At 39.2% G+C, this 16,379-nt stretch overlaps 1 protein-coding gene across 1 annotated transcript; it reads right to left on the bottom strand.

Moving 5' to 3' along the window:
- Nucleotides 1-1,097: 1,097 nt before the first annotated feature.
- Nucleotides 1,098-16,273, bottom strand: LOC132711691 (uncharacterized). Its single transcript, XM_087885253.1, has 7 exons — nt 14,465-16,273; nt 12,489-13,065; nt 12,118-12,235; nt 11,927-12,006; nt 5,272-5,398; nt 4,187-4,328; nt 1,098-3,825 (listed from the first exon to the last, which is right to left on the bottom strand). Exons 2-7 carry the CDS (start codon nt 12,996-12,998, stop codon nt 1,674-1,676), a joined length of 3,129 nt encoding a protein of 1,042 aa, XP_087741379.1. The 5' UTR covers nt 12,999-13,065; nt 14,465-16,273; the 3' UTR covers nt 1,098-1,673.
- Between the last annotated feature and the right edge of the window lie 106 nt (nt 16,274-16,379).

Genomic DNA, 16,379 nt, shown 5'->3' with positions numbered 1-16,379 from the left:
GAGCGACTTCCCGATGGTCCCAAGGGGTCGAACGGCCCTCAGCGAAATATCGCCTTGCACCTAGTCCTGCCTCGGTCGCCAGCTGATATAGGAAAAATGACGGACTAGGTCAAGCTCTTCAATGCAGGAAAGAGTTTATTGCGCAAGGTTCAAACAGTTCAAAGACAGCGAAGGGTCTGAACAAAGATGGCTGATTTTGACCAGATATTTATATAGTATAAAGGCAAAGTTATTATGAAGAGTGCGACATTTCACACGTAGAAGTTACCCTTTCATCTGTTTCTAGGAAAGACATAACAGCCCTTTTCCCACAGGCTCAGGTTCTCAGCTCCGGAGCTCAAGACATAATAAAAGGAGATAAGGGGCTCAAAGGCGCCTCACGAGCAGTAAAGAGGACAGTAAGGGAAGCAGTATTTCTTCTCTAGAATCTACATGACATTTGGGGTGTAATAAACATTAAACAACAGGATGTATCTGTTTAGGGTCAGTTTGCCCTTTTACAATTCTGAACCTACGTCAAATACCGTTTGTCATCTCAGCACCTTGGCACGGAAGAGGCACTCCTGTCTTGACCAAAGATTTGGATTTCTAATATTTGAGTTTTATCTCAATATTGAATCTTAGCCTGGCTCACACCAAGGAACTACAAAACAGGGAAGAACATGATTATTACTTAGTATGGGAAAAGTGGTATAGTTGGTTGAAAGATAGAAAAGAGATGAAGTAATAGGAAATAAACAAAATGACCAAATATAGAAAGATGAAAACAAAGTACAGACATAGGTCAATAAAGGACAATTGTAGATAGATAAAAAGAAATGACCAAACAAGGAAGAGTCAAAATACAAAGAAAAATGTATATTACAGTTGCGATAAACTGGACATGTATTGAATTTGGTGTTTACATGTTTTTATGTTTTGTACGTCTTATTGTTCTGTTTAGTTTGTATTTATAAATAAAAATTGAAAAAAAAAAAGAAATATTTCTACATGCAGAGAAGACCTTTGAGTATTTGGACTTGGCAAAAACCACAAGCAGGATTAGGGATTCACCGTGTTCTGGTTTGCACTAGAAAGGCAATTTATGAATGCATATCTAAGAAGGTAAACAATTTATATGAATTATTTATTTATTTTTATTTTATTTATTCAATTTATATGCCGCCCCTTTCCGAAGACCCAGGGCGGCTCACAATACACTCAAAAAATGACTATAAAAGGACTTAAAAATTAAATTACTCAAATGGTACTTGTATGAGATTTTAGACAACTATAGGTAGTCGTCGATTTACTACAGTTCATTTAGTGATTGTTCAAAGTTATAGCAGCATTGAAAAAAGTGACTTATGACCATTTTTCACACTTATGGCCATTGCAACATCCCCAAAGTTACCTGATCAAACGTCAGATGCTTGGCAACTGATTTATGACAGTTGCAGAGTCCCTGGATCATGTGATCACCTTTTGTGAGCTTCTAACAAGCAAATCCAATGGGGAAGCCAGATTCACTTCATAACAGTATTACTAACTTAACAACTATTGTGAGTCACTTAACAAATGTGGCAAGAAAAGTCGTCAAATGGCACAAAACGCAATAACTGTCTCGCTTAGCAACAGAAATTTTGGCCTCAATTGCAGTCATATGACGAGAACTACTTGGAGAAAAAAGAAGCTCACAAAAAGCCCTCTCCACACTGCAAACCTTTATTTGACTTATATCTTGTGTGGATCCTCTTGTGGCGATGAAGATGACTGCTATAAGTAAAGCTCTTTCCACACTCCATGCATTTATAAGGTCTTTCTCCTGTGTGGCTCCTCTTGTGGTGATGAAGATGACTGCTACAAGTAAAGCTCTTTCCACACTCCATGCATTTATAAGGTCTTTCTCCTGTGTGGCTCCTCTTGTGGGAATCAAGGTTACCGCTACAAGTAAATGTCTTTCCACACTCAGTACATTTATAAGGTCTTTCTCCTGTGTGGCTCCTCTTGTGGCGATGAAGATGACTGCTACAAGTAAAGCTCTTTCCACACTCACTACATTTATAAGGCTTCTCTCCTGCGTGGATCTTCTTGTGGTGATAAAGATTATTGTTACAAGTAAATCCCTTTCCACATTCCATGCATTTATAAGGTCTTTCTCCTGTGTGGATCCTTTGATGGATTATAAGAGACTGAGAATAACAGAAGGTCTTTCCACACTCAATGCATTTATACGTTTGTTCTCTTTTGTGGATCCTCTTGTGGGAATTAAGTCTACTCATAGCAGTAAAGGTCTTTCCACATTCCATGCATTCATAAGGTCTCTCTCCTGTGTGGATCCTTTGATGGATTATAAGGGACTCAGAATAACAGAAGCTCTTTCCACACTCAATGCATTTATACGTTTGTTCTCTTTTGTGGATCCTCTTGTGGGAATTAAGTCTACTCATAGCAGTAAAGGTCTTTCCACACTCAATGCATTCATAAGGTCTTTCTCCTGTGTGGATCCTTTGATGGATTATAAGGGACTCAGAATAACAGAAAGTCTTTCCACACTCAATGCATTTATACGTTTGTTCTCTTTTGTGGATCCTCTTGTGGGAATTAAGTCTACTCATAGCAGTAAAGGTCTTTCCACACTCAATGCATTCATAAGGTCTCTCTCCTGTGTGGATCCTTTGATGGATTATAAGGGACTCAGAATAACAGAAGCTCTTTCCACACTCAATGCATTTATACGTTTGTTCTCTTTTGTGGATCCTCTTGTGGGAATTAAGTCTACTCATAGCAGTAAAGGTCTTTCCACACTCCATGCAATTAAAAGGTCTTTCTCCTATGTGGATCCTCTTGTGGGTATCAAGGTTACCGCTACGAGTAAATGTCTTTCCACACTCACTACATTTATAAGGTCTCTCTCCTGTGTGGATCCTCTTGTGGGAATTAAGACTGCTGGTACAAGTAAAGGTCTTTCCACACTCACTACATTTATAAGGTCTTTCTCCTGTGTGGATCCTCTTGTGGGATTTAAGGTGCTTGCTTAAAGTAAATCCCTTTCCACACTCCATGCATTTATAAGGTCTTTCTCCTGTGTGGATCCTTTGATGGATTATAAGGGACTCAGAATAACAGAAGGTCTTTCCACACTCCATGCATTTATACGCTTGTTCTCTTTTGTGGATCCTCTTGTGGGAATTAAGATGACTGCTTAAATAAAAGGCCTTTCCGCAATCCATGCATTTATAAGGCTTCTCTCCTGCGTGGATCTTCTTGTGGTAATAAAGATTACTGCTACAAGTAAAGGTTTTTCCACACTCAATGCATTTATAAGGTCTTTCTCCTGTGTGGATCCTTTGATGGATTATAAGGGACTCAGAATAACAGAAGCTCTTTCCACACTCAATGCATTTATACGTTCGTTCTCCTTTGTGGATCCTCTGGTGGGAATTAAGATGACTGCTACGATTAAAGGACTTTCCACACTCCATGCAGGTAAATCGTTTCCCTTCTGAATGTGTATTTTCATGAGAAAAGAGATTATCGGATATATTGAACCTCTTTGTACACTCCATGGATTTATATGGTCTTTCTCTCTTATTGATCGCTGTATGGTTAGGAAGCCAACTGACCTGAGGAAGGCCTTTCTTAACTCCACTTTGTGATTGCTTTGTTTCATCACTCTTTGGTTTCATCTGATCTACAAATTTCCTTTTCCTCCCTTTTGAATGGATCGCTTGGCGTTCCTCCTTGCAATTCTTATTGTCTTCTCTATTACAGCCTTGAAAAAGAAAAATGAAAACTGTACCAAGAATAGGGGAACAAGCAAAACTTTTCTTCTGAATCGTCAATGTATTTCAGCTGTTTTGTTGGCAAACATGAAGAGTCCAAACAAAGATAATAGCAAAGACCCATTTCCAAGTGAAATGATACCCATATAATAGGATTGGATCACAGCCCTGATTTAATCTTTCATATGGGACAATTCCATGCTGCCACAAACTCCCAAAGTGCACTGGAAACTGTGTCATAATGGGGCAGCAACATACCCAGCACTTCCCAACTTCAATAAAAGTCTCATCTCCACTTGTCTACAGAGCAGAATTTTTGAAAGTCAGAGGGAATTTCTGGATGGCAATACCTCCCTACCCTCAATTTAGGCTAAAGCCAATTCCAGTACACAAGTGGGCATATCTCTAAGAAGGGAACATGCCTCTCGGAGGTCATCTGGTCTTCGTTATAGCAGCTCAGGGCCATCGGGAACACAGTGACCAGGTTCAGGAGGGAATAACGAATCTTGGTAGCCAGGATCTTGCTCTGTCCATTCAGCCTCTTCCTCAGAGTCTTCCTAATATCTTTTATGAAATGAGTATTTTGTATTTCATGAGCAGAATGCTTTTTAAAAAAACAAACAATTTACTTTATGTAAAAAGCCAGGCTATGCAGTTTTTCCTTCAATATATTTCCTTCTTCCATAAAGTCAGTTTGGTCAAAAGGTTAAGACACCGGGCTAGAAACTAATAAAGTAACAGGCATTTAAAAAAAAATTACTTTGTCATTCTTGGGTACCAATAAGGAGAAAAAAATGAATTTCAACAAATATAGAATCAAGCAGTAGCATAACAAAATTGATAAAAGTGAAGGGAGTCTGAATACATTCTGAATGCATTCCATATCCTTCCTTTATTTTTTGTAAATAAAGGCAGCAGACAAACCAAAATTTTTTCTTCCTGCTGTTTTCCATACAACAATCCTGTGAAATGGATTGGAGAGAGTTTTGGCCCAAAGTCACCCAGCCAGCATTCATGCCTAAGGCAGAACAAGTACTCACTCACAGTCACCCAGTTTCTACCCTGGTGTCTTAACCCTTTGACCAAACTGATTTTATGGAAGAAGGAAATTTATTCAAAGAAAAACTGGAAATCTGCAGGTTGTGTCTATGGAGAAGATAATTTTGACTCACTTGGTGCTTTACTGTTTTATCCCATGTATAAATATTTTTCAGCAATGTAATTGCTGAAAAATATTTCATCTTATTTGTTTTGATAAAAATATAGCATCATGCTTTTTTAACACTTAAGAAAAAAAAGAAAAGAAATTGTTTTCTTTAAAAAAATGCTTTCTGCTCATAAAACACAAAATAACCCCTTTCAACAACTGTTGAATCATGCTAAAGCATAACAAAATTCTACAAAGTCAGAATCCTTTCTGAATGCATTGTAAATAAATGATTTTTTTCCCCAGAAATAACATTCAAGCCCCTTCTCTACATTCCTGAGCACAGAAAGGAATTCTTACCCAGGTAAGCCAGATTCCTGGAATTCTCCAGCATGACTTCTCTGTGGAGTTCTCTTTGGTCAGCATCCAGTTGAGACCACTCCTCCTTGGAGAAATACACGGCCACTTCCTCAAAAGACACAACATCCTGAACAAGGACACAAGTTTTCTTATTAACAGATAATTCCAAGAATAATGAGATAATTTTCTTCCACCAATTCTAGGAAAGAGATCTAGTGAATAAAATGGGTATTTTCTGCAGTATTAAGAATAAGATCTCACCGCTTTTGGCTGATGGCACAACTAAATCATGTTTGATCGAGCTGGAAGTGTTTGGAATGCCTTAACGTATAGGCAACTAAAATATTCTTGATCAATTGACAGTTGGATCTTAAATCCACTACTTGTCAGTGACTCCCATTCTTCCTAGGATGGGCAGAGAGAAGTACTGGCAAAACCCACCTGACATGTTTTCCAATGGCTCATTTTATCCATTGAGGGACCAACGTACCCCAACTCCACACCTTCATGAAGGAGTTGGAAGAGGTTGTAATAGAACTCTATATGTCTATGGAGATTCTCAATCAGCAAATCATGATTGTCCCAAAGACGCTTTTCAAAAGCACAAAAGGATTTTTTTTTTTTGTAATGGTGTGTGAGAATAACCCACACATTGAAATCTGATGGTGAAGCAGGAGGGGTGGAGAAAGCGACTGTCAGATGTAAATGCCTTATTCTCCAATGTGTAAATAATGTATATATGGAACATCAGAGGTTAACTTATTCTTTGGACTTTAATGTATTCATAACTTACCACTCCCATTCCTAGCTCCACCCCTTGTATATATAAGGAGCCACCCTCACCATTCTCGTTGCTTCTACCTTGAATATTCAGTGAATATAGAATGCCTATCATAATTAAAAAGAAATATATTTAAAGCTCTAACTCCTATTATCTTTATTGAGTCTGATCCTGAAAATATTGCAACAAGCTGGTAGCAGAGGATGGTTAATTGACTCAATAAGTAATTAAAAATGTCCAAGAAAGATAGGCCCAACACCAGGGCCTACAGCAAAGAAATAGAAACTGATCAAGAGATGATCAACGAATCCACCAATGCGATTTCGAGAGAATCCGAAGAATACACCACTGAAGAAGAAGAACTAATGAGTGAAAATAATGACCAGAAAGAAATCGAAATAGAAAATAACGAACTCAGGTCAGAGATATTAAAGATACTAAAAAGCCAAAAGAATGATGAAAGTCTCATCGCGGACCTCCAGGAGATGCTGAAGAACAGCGGAGCAGCGAGAGAGAAAAACGTCATTAAAGAAAAACCCAAAGATCAAAAAACCGTAAGTGAGATGACTACTGAGAAAATAGTTGTTAAAAAGAAAAGATGTGATCCCGCGCGAAATTTTGAATGGCAGCCATCTTGGTTTCAACGAACTTCAAAAGAGAATGGAGCAGAGCCAATCAAAACGCTCAGTTCAAAATTTCTGGCGCGAAAAACACTATCAGACGAAGAAAGTGAGAAAGAAGTCTCAAACTCTTCAGATGATCCAAAATCAGAAAGTGAAGACGATTTAACAAAATCTCAAGTAAAATCAGCAATGAAAACACTTTTTGCTGCTTTTGGGCCAAGACTGAAAATTACCAAGACATCTACGAAGAAGCAAGAAATCAAACCGGCGACTCAAGACCTGCACGCTCCCATCCTGACTTCGAAAGCGACGACGCCCGAGCCCAGAGAGCCATGCCGATTTCGCCCTACACCACAGACAAGATCGAATACCAACGCACACAAAAAGAAGAAAAGAACCGTCGCCACCACCAGAACCCCAAAAACCGAGCCAGAGACCGACTCATCTGAGGAGGAGCGGATCGAGAGAGCTGAAAGGGAGAGAACCTTCCACGACGCCACCAAAGAAGAAATGAGCAACGCGCATGTGCGAAACTACGTAGACGACCCAGAAGGACTTGAACTGGCCAGAGAACCGCGCAGACTCATTGCAAGCATCCCAATGCCGTTCTGTAATTTCCTGCACTTGAGAGATCACGGACTGCCCCAGGTTGTAAGTAATGGACAGAATAATGTAGGTAACTTACCCAGTGACTTCCCAAAACTTAGAATTGATGGCATTAATTTACAAGAGTGGTATCAACAGCTTCAGGTTATTTTCATGAAAGAAAATTTACTATTCTTTATAACTAGCCCTCCAAGAAGACCTTGGACTTTAAAAATAGATTGTTTACATCATAGAGCATTTTTCATAATAATATCTAGCGTGTCTCCTGCAATGTATCATAGCATCAAACCAAACCTAACTGTATCAGAAATAATTCAATGCATGTTTAATCTATTTCACAGCGATAGCGTAGCTACAACCACAAGAATGTCTAAGGATTTCTTTTCCTCTAGAGTAAAACCAGGGGTTTCTATAAGTGAGCATTTGATAAATCTAAACAAAATAAGAGCTGAGCTACAATTGAGGGGGGAAGTGATTTCAGATCAAACAATGAAAAGTGTTATTATCAATTCACTTGATCCATCATGGGATAGCTTTATGTCACACTTAGATACCATTAATTTGGGATATTTATCCATAGAAAGTCTATCTAACAAATTGATAGCAGAAGACAATTCAAGAAAAAATCGATCCAGTAACCAAACAGACCACAAACCTTTTAGGAAAGTAGTCTTTCAAGATAAACATAATGAGGCCTTTAGATGCTACAATTGTGGATCCAGGGAACATAGTAGAAGAGACTGTCCCAAAGTCTCAAGAGAGAGACATAGGCCAGAATATAGGAGCAAATATAATTACAGACAATCTTCCACAGATAGACACAAATATAGAAGTCCACCAAGTTACAAAGAAGGTAGAGGGGGTAGAGAAAATTCAAAAGAGAGGAAATCTGGGTCACTGAATGGGCTAAATAAACAAGACAGCACCAGAACACAGCAGGATGAGAATAACAATTGGCTTATTGATTCTGGTGCAACAAATCACACCACCAACAACAAAAGTATATTATCTTCATTTATAGAAGATAAGTTTGTGATAAAGGTAGCTAATCAAGAAAAGGTTCAAGTACTAGGCAAAGGAAATGTGACCTTGCCTGGTCTAGGGAAAATAGAGGGGGTATTATTAATCCCAGAAATACCTCACAACATACTAAGTGCCATAAAATTAAGCAGAGAATCTGATATCAATATAGTTTTCTCAAAAGGGAAAGCAACTATAGAAAAGAACAAAACAAATGTAGGTACTGTAATGATAAAAGGAGGTCTACCCTATCTGATAACTAAAGAAAGATGTTTACATAACATTGATTCAAATATGGAAGATTGTATTGAAGCAGATGATGAAAATGTCAGTAACAGTGACAATGATGAGTGTAGAATAACTCATGATCACAAAAATACATACAAGGAAAAGAAACCAAAAATAGGTAAACCAATTCATGATGAGTGTGCTCACATCTTACACAGGAAGTTAGGACATGCAAGCTTTCCTGTAGTACAAAAAATGACTGAACACGCAGAAGGTGTCAAAATAAAAAATTGTGAAAATTATTTGGAATGCTCAGTATGTAAATCCACCAAACTAAAAACCAGTCCCAGACCAAAAAAATCTAACAGATCAACTAACAATATTTTTGATTTGGTACATATGGACTTAGTTGGTCCATTAAGTCCCTCAATTACCTATAGAAAACGTTACTTCCTAACAATAGTGGATGACTACAGCCGATATGGTTTTGTTTACACATTAAAGCACAAGGATGAAACATTTCAGAAATTTAAGGAATTCTACAAACGTATAGAAACACAACATAATATCAGAATAAAGCAAATTATGACAGATAGGGGATGTGAGTTCATGTCTAAAGAATTCTCCCAATGGTTAAAGGATAGAGGAATGTTACATTTCACGTCCAATCCTTTTTCTGCATTTCAAAATGGAGTTGCAGAGAGGAAAAATTCCACACTACAAACCATGATTAGGTGCACATTAGAGGATGCTGGTTTAGGCAAACAATTTTGGTCAGAGGCATTACATTATTCGAATTACACTCAAAATAGAACCTGGTCCAGTATTGTGAATAAGACACCATATGAGGTGATGTACAATAGAAAACCCAAATTATCACACATGCACATATTTGGAGTCACTGCAGACGTACACATACCTAAACAATTGAGGAGAAAGGGAGAAAACGTATCCAGGAGATTAAGATTCATGGGATACGAAACTGGAACCAAAGGGTACAGATTTATTGATAGTAATAACAAATTTATAGTATCCAGAACAGCTGTGTTCCATGAACAGGCCAATTGGTCAAAATTGCACCTTAATGAAATATTTCCTAATAAATGTAAAGATACGATATCTTGCGAGGAAGGAACAACAGAAAATCAAAATATTAACAAAAGTAAGAACAAAACCAAAACTTGGACTAATAGTCAGCATAAAATAAAGACAGACACATTAACAAAAAAGGAAGCTAGATATTTGCATGATAACCATAGCAAGCCTGAAAGAACTATTAGAAACAATAGAAACCAAATACCAAATAAATACAAAGATTACATAATGCATATGAATGGAGAACAAATAACACCTAATACATATGAAGAAGTATTGAAACTTCCACATGAAGAAAGAGAAAAATGGGAACTAGCTATGGAAAAAGAGATGGAAAGTTTACAAGGATTAAATGTATTCACACCTGCGATCGCACCTAAGGATAAAACAATTATAGGTACCAGGTGGATTTATAAAATTAAGAACTTAGAAGGAGGCAATACCTTATACAAGGCTAGACTAGTTGCACAAGGCTATGCACAAAAATATCCAGAAGACTATACTGATACATATTCACCCACAGTGAGAACAGAGAGTGTCAAAACAGCCCTTGTAGTAGCATCTGCACTCAATCTGGACGTATTCCAATATGACATACAGACCGCATACTTACATGCAAAATTAGATAAGGAAATATATGTAAGAGCACCACACAGTCAATACACTAATAAGAACGAAATTTGGTTATTAAATAAGAGTCTGTACGGATTAAAGCAATCCGGCAAAAGATGGTACGATTGCTTGGTAAAAGTACTTAAGACCATGGATTTCAACGCCACCACTGCTGATAATTGTTTCTTTGTAAAAAAGAGTAATGATCATATTGAATTTGTATTAATTTACGTGGACGATATTTTATACATTGGAAAGCATAAAGAGAGCAGGGAAATCTTTGTAAATAAGTTAAATGAACACTTCTCACTGAAATCTCTGGGTAAAGTGAATAAATACCTTGGTGTGCAAATTAACAAAACTAAAAGGGGATTCAAACTTACACAGAAAGATAAAATCATCGAACTCCTAAACAAATGTAACTTAAATAATGCCAAAACCTGTGACACCCCTATGCAAACTGATTTTCTTAGAAACACTGATGAATCTTCCCCTGAGTTTAAAGACAACACATTTTACAGATCAGTTATAGGTTCACTCCTTTATATATCTAATTGGACTAGGCCAGATATTGCATTACCTCTCAATCTATTGTCAAGATATGTTAGTAAACCAACCTTGTATCATTGGGAAGCTGTCAAAAGAATTCTAAGATATCTGAAGGGTACATTAGATTTTTGTTTAATGCTGGAACCCAATAATGACAGAGAACCAAAAATTACTTGTTATGCTGATGCAGATTGGGCTGGTGATACATCATGCAGAAAGAGTACTTCTGGTTATGTTTTTCTATTGAATGATTGTCCAGTTTACTGGTATACTGGTAAACAAGAACTAGTAGCCACTTCTACTACAGAAGCGGAATATGTTTGTTTGTCCAAGGCTGCAAATAACCTTGTATGGTTCAATGATCTGATCACTGATGTTTGGAAGAAACCCACTTTACCATTTATTATGCATGAAGACAATAAAGCGGCCATTGAAATATCCAGATCCGATGCAATTGGACAAAGGTCCAGGCATATTGATATAAAGTTTAAGCATGTGAGACAACTGTCTCAAGACGGATTCATTAAAGCAATACATTGCGATACTTCTGAACAATTAGCTGACATATTAACAAAACCCTTACCTTCTAAACAACACAAATATTTAACTTCTAAATTATATGTATTATATTGTCCTGAATCAGAATGTAATTGGTGTTGTGTAACGAACCGGCATTTAGAGGGGGATTTGTCAGATGTAAATGCCTTATTCTCCAATGTGTAAATAATGTATATATGGAACATCAGAGGTTAACTTATTCTTTGGACTTTAATGTATTCATAACTTACCACTCCCATTCCTAGCTCCACCCCTTGTATATATAAGGAGCCACCCTCACCATTCTCGTTGCTTCTACCTTGAATATTCAGTGAATATAGAATGCCTATCATAATTAAAAAGAAATATATTTAAAGCTCTAACTCCTATTATCTTTATTGAGTCTGATCCTGAAAATATTGCAACAGCGACTCACAAAGGATCCCCTCAGAAGGGAGAAAGTAGGCTAATCTGAGCGTGAATGTTCAATGACCTGATGTCAAATTCATATTGCTTAGAAACAACAATTTCATACATTGAACTCTAGAACAAAATAAAATCTATCCAAGATTCATGAACCTTTTCCTATGTTTCTTCTCCTTACCTGAAGTAGCGGTTCAGCTAATCCTTCAACTTCATCAGAAAGAGGTGATTCTAAAAACTCCAAGGACAGCTTTCTACTCTCTGGGAGAAAGAGAAAAATACTGGAAGCAGATTTCTTAAAGAGAGACACTCCAATAAAGCAGAGCAAAAGAATCGGCTAAATATTGAGCTCTCACAGTAAGAGCTTGTTACCTGGAGTGGTGTCCTGAGTTTGATCTTTGTGTAAGGTCTCCATGAACAGCAGCTCTTGAGAACATTTGAATGAATTTTTCCTGTTCTTGGGATATTCAGTCACAGCTTCCGTGCATTTCTGGACATGATGTGACACAAGAAAAAAAGGAAAAGTACACAGATAAAAATTATCATACTACATTTTCAAACTAGCAGGCCTCAATGTCCATTGCTGAAACTCGAAAGAGAACGGAAGAATTGCCCCAAATACATCCTCTGGAAGAATAGAACAGATGCCCTTAGGAATTAATAATCCCAGAAAATTCTGCCAGAAAGGAATTGACAACTTCAGAGAGATCCTCTTTGGAGCCGCCATGATTACATTCTCCCACCTGCAACTCTTCCTGCATGTTTTCCTCCTCCTGAGTCAGCAAGAAGCCTTCAGCCAGGGACACCGCCTGGGAACTGGTCTCTGCTCCACACTCCCGCACCCATTTTGCCATCTCTGGGGGAAGGACAGCCAGCAATTGTTCCAGGAGCAACAGGTCCAGCATCTGAGCCTTGGTGTGTTTTTCTGGTTGCAGCCACTGACGACAAATGTAGTGAAGCTGAGTGCAAACCTCTCGGGGACAGCTCCCCTCCTGAAACTGCACTTTTGTGAAGTGACAGCATTGGACCTCTGAAGTGTTGGATGCCTCTTTGTGGCTCTTCTGCCCAGGACTTGCCCCATTCTTCCCACAGCTCCAAGGCTGAGCAGCTGGAGGGCCTTTTCTAACTTCTGTATCTGCTGGGTGTTGTCCCTCCATCTTCTCTCTGGTCTCTAAAAAAGCTCCAAAATGCACCCACGGGTCTCCGTTGGTCTTTCTATTCACAAGAGGTCTGGCCAAATTTTCCAAGGCCATTCAGCTCTCTCTTCCCAGAGAAGATTTGTAAGATTCCCGAAGAACCAGAATTTTTTTTTTGATGTATCTGAGACGGAAAAATGGGGAGGAGGGGAGGGGAGGGAAGATTAAGTAAAGAAATTTGTATGAACCCACCAAGGTTTGAGGGGAAATCTTATTAGCCAGCTTGCTCTCTCTACATCTGGGGAAATTTGCCTTGAACCCTTCAGGATCAATGTCTATCAAAATATTGGAAAATACATTTAAATGAGTATTTGATTTCTACTTCCTAGTTTCTATTAAAAATTTAGTTTTTATTCTTATGTCTTCTGTATTACTTTTGTAAATTACCCTAGGCAGAAATTATACATAATGCTCCTTCTTACTCTTTCCCCCCCAACAACAGCCCTGTGAAGTAGATTGGGCTGAGAACTGGGATGGCCTCAAGACTTTCATGCCAAAGGTAGGACTAGAAAGTTAATCTCCTGTGTCAGGGCATTGATTAATCCCATAATTGGCTCTGGGACAAATCACCCTGATTAGAGGATGGATCGAGGCTTTATCCAAGTTGCAATATTCTGAAAAGAAAACCCAAAGAAAAGTTCTCTAATAAAACTCATTTATTTGTTATAAAGAAAATAAAACACCTCACTAAGAAAGAGAATTGCTACATTTTGAAATAGTTCGGGCCAGCTGCTTTCCAGCAACCGGGACCCATGGCAAGAGAACAAAGGAAAAAAAGTGTGTGAAGGAATGTGGGTGGATGGACATGCGTAGTAGCTTTTGATAACAATTCTTGGCAAGGTACGGAAAGTCTGATAGTCCAGAAATGATGAAGCTCAGCTGGTAAATAAAATAACGCACTGACATCCTGGTTTCAAAGCCTTGTGCTTTCATCACTGAGCCAAAGGGTCTCTCTGGCTAATCATAATTTAATACAGTATAATTTAAAAGACAGTTTAATAGCATTTCTATGGCTGCATAGTTAAGAACAAGTCCTTGCACCCCTTGCACCCAACTCCTTACAGACGGAGTTGAAGCCTTGCATGCAAAGCCAGCAGGAGGGACTCCGACCGCTCGCTTCTCTCGGCCCTTATAAAAAGGGGAAGGGAGGGAAACCCCTTCGGAAAGCGGGGCCATGAAATATGCAGGAAACTGTCCAGAGGTCACGACTGACTTGGAGGCACAAATCTCTGTTTTGCAAACACTTCTCCTCCTCCTCTCCCTCCATGCAAAGCTCTTACCGTCGAAATGGATTGTAAATCCTCTTTTCTGCGACCCTGTTTTTTTTTTCCCCCTGGGGGAAATGGAAGGGCGCGAAGCTTTGCTTTCTCCCCTGCCTGGTCCTTGCATGCACAGGGACGGCAGGGGAACATGGGGCCACTGGCTCCCCCTCCCCCTTTCCACGACTCCGAGCCTGAGGAATGTGAGCGTCCAGCGCGGGAGAAAAGTCACCCACCCACCCAGTCACTGAACCCCCCACTCACGTCTGGACCTCCAAGTCCAAGTCTTCCCTGCAGCCTCTTCCCTTCCCTGAAAGGCTCCTCCGGGTACTGGAGAACCTTTCAAGCCTCGGGAGTCTCGCACCCCTCTCGACTTGGGAAAGAGACCGGCGCATGCTCAGTTCTCTCGTAAACCGCTCTTCGAGGGCGCCCCCAGAGGATCCTGTGTGGATTGCGAGAAGATCCTGCAAGGGCTCAGGATGCCATGTTCCACACGTGTCTGGGATGATGGGCATTAAACTTGAAGGAAAGGTTCCCTCTAAAATTGCCTATCTAGAAATGAAATGACCTCTCCAGCAAGCATCAGTTTCTAGATTTTCCCTCTTTTTAACCTCTTAAGAACTGTCTGTGATCTTGTGAAGACTGAGAAAATCTCTGTGGAGACTCAAAAATCCCTTTTCTGAAGAGCAGCTTCTCTGAAGGGAGGGATTCCCAGGAGGAGGCCTCAAAAATGAGCAAAATCCTGTCAGAAATGGCAGGGCGGTCAAAAGACAAGGAAGAAAAGTCTCTCCATGAAACCCAGCCTGTGTCTTGTGGCGGATGGCAAACTCAGCCTTGAAGTGAGGGGAGATCAGGGGGCTTGCAGAGACACAGGGAGGAAAGTGAAAGGTTGAGGAAATTTGAGATTTGTATTGATTTTTCTTTAGTGAGTTCAATTATTACAGCTGCCATTCTAAATTCATGCCTCTGCTTAGCCAAGGAAACACTAAAGACAGCCTGTAATACTGAGAATAACCATACATCCCAATGAAAACAAAGCATTAAAAGAAAAGCTCGAAAATGGAGTGAAAGCTCAAACTTGTGGGCCTTTAAAAATTTTTACTTCAAAACAAGCCACCATGATGGAGAAATTAAGATTGGGAGAATAAAGTCTCATATGTGGCTAGAGAAAAAGTGGAATCACAAAATGAAGGAAAGCAAATACTGAAAAATAAATATAAATCTCAAATACTACGAGGCGAAAAAAAAAGAGAGAGATGAATAGTTTTATTTTGGTTGTTGAATAGGCAATACACCTCAGGAAATTTGAGTAGGAACCTTAAGAGCTTTTTTGCATTGGTGCAAAATGCAGCGGTCCATATGGTTTTGTGCAAATCCCATTGTGCACATGCATTACCTTTCCTGCGGGAGCTGCATTGGCTGCCGATTTGCTTCCGGGTGCAATTCAAGGTGTTGGTTGTCACCTTTAAAGCCCTTCATGGCTTGGAACCAGGTTATCTGAGAGACCATCCCTTGCGAGTCACATCTACCCGACCCATCAGAGTGGGCTGGCAGGGAATGGTGCAGGTCCTATCCCCCAGGGAGATATACCTCGTGGGACCCAGAAGGGCCTTCTCTGTGGGGGCCCCCTCTCTGTGTAACATCATCCCCCAAAGATTTGAATGGCCCCCACTCTAGGACTCTCCCAGAAGGAGCTGAAAACCTGGTTCTGCCACTGGGAACCCAGAGCGGGATGGAGCACATTAAGTGGCTCATGTGCGGTGCTGCCACCATGGTAGGGGGTTATTTTATTATATTAATTTATTATATGACTCTTCTTTAATAAAAGAATAAAAGAAGAGTTTTATTGTTTTTATATGAGGTTTTATATTTTGTAAGCCGAAAACAGCCAGAGAAGGGGCTCAGCCCTGATACTTAGCCCAACAGAAGTATTGAGGCAACAAGAAGAGGTTTCCGATAACCTCTAATAAAAGTTGTGCTTTTTTTTATCTAAAAGATACTTGAAGAATAACATTATAGTTGTGTTTGATATTTGAAACAATATAATGAAAAACAATTAGAAATATTTCTACATGCAGAGAAGACCTTTGAGTATTTGGACTTGGCAAAAACCACAAGCAGGATTAGGGATTCGCCGTGTTCTGGTTTGCACTACAAAGGCAATTTATGAATGCATATC

The sequence above is a fragment of the Pantherophis guttatus genome, chromosome 2, assembly GCF_059756535.1.
Source record: "Pantherophis guttatus breed Tessera chromosome 2, ASM5975653v1, whole genome shotgun sequence".
Lineage (NCBI taxonomy): Eukaryota > Metazoa > Chordata > Lepidosauria > Squamata > Colubridae > Pantherophis > Pantherophis guttatus.
The sequence above is the reverse complement of the archived record's forward strand: the minus strand, read 5'-3'. Positions and strand labels throughout refer to the sequence as shown.

Bases quoted from the DNA above. Each gene is read 5' to 3' on its own strand.
- LOC132711691 (XM_087885253.1), bottom strand. From the start codon at position 12,998: ATGGCCTTGGAAAATTTGGCCAGACCTCTTGTGAATAGAAAGACCAAC. The intron at 12,236-12,488 runs GTGGGAGAATGT...CATCATGTCCAG, and splicing joins ACATGCAGGAAGAGTTGCAG to AAATGCACGGAAGCTGTGAC. The intron at 3,826-4,186 runs GCATGTTCCCTT...CAGCTGAAATAC, and splicing joins GACCAGATGACCTCCGAGAG to ATTGACGATTCAGAAGAAAA.